The sequence below is a fragment of the Rhea americana genome, unplaced genomic scaffold (assembly GCF_003343005.1).
Source record: "Rhea americana isolate MKP2758 unplaced genomic scaffold, rheAme1 scaffold_226, whole genome shotgun sequence".
Taxonomy (NCBI): domain Eukaryota; kingdom Metazoa; phylum Chordata; class Aves; order Rheiformes; family Rheidae; genus Rhea; species Rhea americana.
This window is the reverse complement of record NW_028186342.1, coordinates 1,358,496-1,364,226: the sequence shown is the minus strand read 5'-3', so window position 1 is coordinate 1,364,226 and position 5,731 is coordinate 1,358,496. Positions and strand designations below refer to the sequence as shown.

The window sequence follows — 5,731 nt, the reverse complement described above, 5'->3', positions numbered from 1 at the left end:
GGCACCCGCCGGGCGTTCGGCGTCCCGGGCCGCGTGCTGTGCCGCGCGTCGCGGCTCTGCAGGGGTCTGCTGGAGCCCCCGGCCGCTCTGCAGCCTCGCGGCCCCTGTTTGCTGCAGGGGACGGACGCCCCCGCGATCGGACGGGCCTTGGTGCCGTCTCTGCTCTCCCCAGGGCCCGCTGCCCCGCACGGCAGAGATCTCGGCCGTGCACCAGCTCCCTGCTGCCCGGGCAGCCCCGTGTCCCGGAGGCTTTGGGGGCTGTGGGATCTGCCCTGGTCAGGCTTCCGGCTCGGTGCCCAGGCCACCTGCGCGAGGATCGTCCCCTCCCCTCCCCTCCCCRGTCCTGCCCCGCAGATGCTGGCACAAGGCTCCGATACGAGGGGTGAACCCCCCCTGCGGAGCTCTGCCCCGCTAAGCGCCCGGCTCTCGGGGGCGGAGGGCTGCTGTGTTCGGAGGAGCCCTGGCACTAACGCGGTCCCCGCTCTGCTCTGCCCCCAGTGAAGTTCATGCGGGAAGTGACCCCCTACATTAAGAAGCCATCGCTGGTGTCAGACCTGCCCTGGGACGGGGCCGCCCCGCAGTCGCCCAGCCTCAGCGGCAGCGAGGACTCCGGCTCCCCCAAGCACCACGGCAGCGCCAAGGACCGCAAGGTGATCCCGCTGAAGATGTGCTTCGCCGCCAGGAACCTGAGCATGCCCGACCTGGAGAACAGGTGAGGGCGCGGGCGGCCAGCCCTCGCCGCCGTGCCCGAGGCGGCAGGCGTCGTTCCTGGCCCGCGCGGGGCCGCGAGCTCGGCGCCTTGTGCTGGAGGTGATGCAGAGCGCGAAGCGCGGGTGCCTCCTCCCTTGGAGCTGCCGCCGCAGCTCCCGAGCCCTGCTTTGGGCAGGGGGCTGCGGCGCTGGGGCCCYGTGCGCCTGGGGGCAGACGGGTCCCTGCCTGCTGGCGCAGTCCTGCGGCGCTGGCCCGGCCGAGACGGGCACAGGCGGGAGCAGGCGTCGCTGCGCTGCGGAGAGCAGGGCCGGGAGAAGGGCTGCTGCCGTGCCCACAGCCCGCTCTGCGGGCCCGTAGCCGCGGGCCTGTGCGGGCAGCAAGGCGGCGTGTCCTTTCGAGGCGCCGGCTCCCTTACGCCAGAAGGCCGCAGGATGGTCTCCGTGCCAGGCTGCCCGGCGAGGGCCGTGCTGGCCGTGGGCCGTGCACGGACGGCGGCGGAAGCGCCAGCCGCCCCAGGAGCTCAGCGTCGGGTTTCAGCCGTGGCGGGAGCGGCGCTCGGCTGCTCCTGGTCGCAGCAGGACTGGCAGGGCAGGGCTCCGGGTGGGGAAAGCTGCCTCTTGCTGCGACCACGACCTCCCGGTTCACCCACGGAGCCCTAAAGGCAGCTCTGCGGAAATTCCCGTGGTTTGGCAGAGGGCCAGGGCTCTGCGCCTTGCCCCTTCCCCGGCCCCAGCCGGGGYGCTGGCAGCCTGCCCGCCACGTGGGGCGAGCGGTGGGCTCGTCCGCACGCAGCTCTCCCAGCAGAAACGGGGGCAGGAGGCGGCAAAACCTCCCTGCTTTGCCGGTCCAGCCCCAGCGACCTGCACTGAACCCAGCGGGGCTGGTGCCAGGCCTCTCCGGGCAGCGCGCGGCTGGGGACACCGGGCAAGGTGAGAGCTGTCTCTGCTGGGACACCTCTGTCCTTGCCTGGCTGCAGCTCCCACCCGGCTGTGGACACCGAGGTTGGCAGTGCCACGCGGCGCCAGCGCAGCCCGGCATTTGCTGGGGCACGAGCTGCCTGCAGCCTTCGGGTGTCGCGCGGCAGGAGCGGGCACCAGGGCCCAGCGCCTGGCCGTGGGGAGCGCTGCCCGTCTCCCGGCGGTGTGTCCATGGCTAGGAGTGTGCTGGCTCCGGCACCGCAGCCCTCGGTGCTGCGCACCTCCTGCCCTCGCCGTCTCCTTCCCGTGCGGCCGAGCCAGGCTGTGCCGGTGGCTCTCTCCGTGCAGCACTGGCCCCTGTAGCYGTGGCAAAGGCAGTCCAGGGACTTGAACTGGCACGGCCAGTCTGGCTCCGCAGCTTTCCCGGTGGTGGCAGGGAGGTGACTCCAGCTCTGCCCGAGTCTTGAGTTTCCCTGCTGCGTGCTCTAGAGCCTGGCGTGCCTCCAAGGGGGTGATTAAATATGGAAAAGCCCAGCGGTGGCCGAGACGCTAGTGTGGCTGTGGCCAGGAAAACAAACAGTCCCCCACACAACTCAGCGTGCTCTTGGCCCCGAATCGCTGCCAGACAGAGGGGCAGGGCAAGGACAGACCCCCTTGCGTCAGAGGCGTCAGCTGGCGTTTGAGGAGCAGAGCCGGTGCTGGGCCAGGCAGGAGAGCAGGGCTGCAYGCTGCCGGGGCACCGGGGCTCCCTGACGGAGCCGCTCAGGGAGCGCGGCTGAGTGCGCGGGAGCTGCCCAGGCCGTGCTCCCCGCCAGGGCGCTGACACCCCGGGGCTTCCCGCGGCCGCGGGAGCCSGCTGATCCTGCCCGGGGGATGGGGAAGGCAGCTAGGAGGGCAAGCACGGCCCCTTTCCCCATCGAGGGCCCGGGAGGCGGGTGGGAGGCGCCGCCGCTTGTCCCTGGCTCTCCGGCAGCCTGAGGAAGCCGTGACCTGCATTTAGCCTGTGTTTGGAAATGTTAATCCAATTATGCACCCCGCTCACCCAGGTGGAAATACGCTGCCTCTGCACAGGGCCTTTGCTGGCTGGAGCCGCTGTGGGAGGTTCCCGTGCTGCTCCCACACGGCGCAGGGCACTTTGCTCCCAGCAGCCCGACCCACGCGTGGGGAGCGGGGGCAGCGGGGGCAGCGGGGCTGCTCTGCACGTGCTCTGCCTGCCTGCGGCTCCCGGGAGAGCCAGGCCGTCGTCCCAGCGCGGCGGCTGGGAGAACTCCGCTCTGCTTGCTGGTGGCCGAGGCCCCCGGGGCTGCCGTCTGCCCCCCAGGCTGTGGCTGGCGGCCGGGTGCCGCCTGGCTCGGCCAAAGCGGGGCCGGCACGAGAGTGAGCGCCCTTTGGCCGGGCGCACGCTCTGGGGGCTCTCCAAGGGTGCCAGCGCCGTGCTGGCGGGGACGGCGCGGCGCCTGCGCGCGGAGGAGCCGGGCGAAGCCAGGACGTGCAGGTCCAGAGGCACCTGGGCAAGCCTGGCACGGCTGGGAGCGCCGCGCTGCTGCGGGTGGGAGAGGCTGGGAGCTCGCCTGGCCCAGCACCCCGGCTGCCCGCCTGCTCRGTGTCCCGAGCACGCGGCGGGCTCGCAGCAGGCTCAGCCCTTATCCCTGGAGATGCTGCGTGGCCCCAGGCAGGGGCTCCAGCAGGTCCTGGGCTGTCGCAGTGCTCCACCAGCCACCTGGCCGGTGCGCCTGGCTCTGGCAAGGGGGGTGTTTCCCATATCCGTGTTCCAGCGCTGTTTTCCTGTTGCAGGTTGATCGAGCTGCACTCTCCGGACAGCAGGAACACCCTGATCTTACGTTGCAAGGACACAGCGACTGCTCACTCCTGGTTTACRGCCCTGCACACCAACATCATGGCCCTGCTGCCGCAGGTCCTGGCCGAGCTCAATGCCATGCTGGGGACCACCAATGCCACGGGCAGCAGCAAGGAGGTCAAGCACATCGCGTGGCTGGCAGAGCAGGTACACCCAGCCCCCGCTCCGGGGCCRTCCCAGTTCCCAGTGCTTCGGGGGAGGCTTTTCCTGGGGCAGACAGTGCACAGCGGTGGCACCACCTGTCCCCGTGCTGTCCCTCCCCTGGCAAACAGAACCGCACCTGCTGGAGCGGCAGACTCAGGGGCAGCCCACRCAGCCACGGGGCTCCTGCAGCGCTCTCGTTTCCACGCTCCACTGCTGAGCTGCCCTGTGTGCACGGGGACASCCCTTCTCCCCACCTGGGCACCTCCAGGGCCTGAGGTTTTGCAGATGAATCCAGGTAGATGAGAAAAATTTTGGTCTAGTAGCAGCCGAACCTGCTCCTTGCAGCTTTCAGGAGCTGCAGGGCTGCGGCTGCTGGAGCYGGGCTGGTGGCAGCGGGGGCAGGCGCTGCGCTGGGCTCGCCGGGCTGCAGCTCCCTGCTGGATATGGCTCCCTTCCCGTCCTGAGCATTCAGCTCCAGGCCGACGGTGTTGAGCCGTCAGTGGCTCCACGGCACTGTGCAGCAGCCCGGGCCGCCGCTGAGCTCGGGAAGGAGGCAGAGGGGTGGAATAACCCTGTCCTGGGCTACACCGTAGGGTGGTGACATACCATGTGGGCAGGAGCTGGGCTGGGGCTTGTTCTTGGCAGTGCAGCCTCTCCTGCACCTTCTCTCCCCGTTTTCCTGCTCCTGCCCATCCCCTCAGCCAGGCGTGCTCGGCTCGGCGCTGCCGTGCGGAGAGCAGCGCGGCCCAGTGCCCAGCTGTGCCCGCGCCAGCTGCAGCCCGAGGTGAAGGCAGCACTGCCGAGAACTGCAAACATCCCTGCTGGGATTTCCTGGTTAGAGATATTAATAACCCCATGAATTTGCTGCTCTTGAGAGCTGTAGCTTCCCCGGGCACTGGGGCGTCCTTAGCTGGGTGAGAGGAGGTCTGCCGGGGCCTGCTCTTGAMGCAGGCTTTCCGGGACGCCACACGAGACAGCACCGTGCATGGCTTTTCCCGGACGATGCATTAACGTGGCCCAAGAGCCCGCTGACACGGGCCCGCTTGCCTCGGGGTCAGCCGGGCGGCGGAGCCGTTCCCGCGGAGGCGCTTCCCGTGCTGCTCCACGCRGCTGTCGCAGCGCGGCAGGGCGCCAGCCCGGTGCCCGAGCCAGCAGCGCTGGCTCCAGCTGAGCTCGGCTGTTTCCAGCCTCCCGCTGAGCGATCCCCTGCCCACGGCTCTGAGGCTCTGTGGGGCCAGGCTGCCCCGAGCGCCCCCGAGACCCTGGAAGGGGCAGGGACTGGTGGCCAAAATGCAGCCCGGTGCCAGCTCCCTGTGCGCGGATGGCGCCTGCTGCCCCCGGTCCCCGATACCGAGCCCCTGCTTGTCTCTTCCAGGCCCGCCTGGACGGAGGGAGGCAGCAGTGGCGGCCCATCCTCATGGCCGTGACGGAGAAGGACTTGCTGCTCTACGACTGCATGCCCTGGACCCGGGACGCCTGGGCCTCCCCCTGCCACAGCTACCCGCTCGTCGCGACCAGGTGGGCGCGCGGCGCCGAGGCCCGGGGGCGAGGGTGCCTGTGTCGCTGCAGCCTCCCCGCACCGWGCAGCCCCAGCCCCAGGGGCAGAGCCCTGCAGCGCTTGCAGAGACGCAGCCGAGACCCTGCGCTGACAGAGCCTGCGGTCATTTCGTGGCTCTGTCGGCAGCCCCTGCACGGAGCGGCCTCTCCTAACCTGCCGCGTGCCCACGGGGCTCCTCCCGCACAGGGAGAGGCCCAGAAACGGATGCTGGGCGCTAACATGTGGGGCTGGGAAAGCTGGAGCATGCAGCAAAGAGCCCTTCTGTAAACACGCCCCTGCCCCAAGCAGGGAGCGAGCCACGGGCTCTGCACACACGAGCACAGGCACCGGCTCCGCTGCCGCATCCTTGGAGCGGGGCAGCGGGGCGCAGCGCCGAGCCCCGGCACGGAGCTCCTGCTCACCCCGCAGGCCCGGGCACCCCTGCTCCATCGCCTCSCTCGGCACAAGCCGCTTCCCCCTGCGCTGCTGCCGGCCGAGCCGCCCGGCCTCCCGGGGCGCGCGGGGGCGTGGAGCTGGCCGGCCTTCCCGGCGGCCGCCGCCAGA

The 5,731-nt window shown here is 70.7% G+C and overlaps 1 protein-coding gene across 1 annotated transcript in view; it reads left to right on the top strand.

The window, feature by feature from the left end:
* Positions 1-5,731, top strand: part of SNTB2 (syntrophin beta 2) — a 15,166-nt gene that overhangs the window by 7,194 nt on the left and 2,241 nt on the right. The window contains exons 2-4 of the mRNA XM_085305734.1: positions 499-712; positions 3,423-3,633; positions 5,006-5,148. Of these exons, the coding sequence (XP_085161860.1) occupies positions 499-712; positions 3,423-3,633; positions 5,006-5,148 (568 nt within the window). The remainder of the gene's footprint in view (positions 1-498; positions 713-3,422; positions 3,634-5,005; positions 5,149-5,731) is intronic.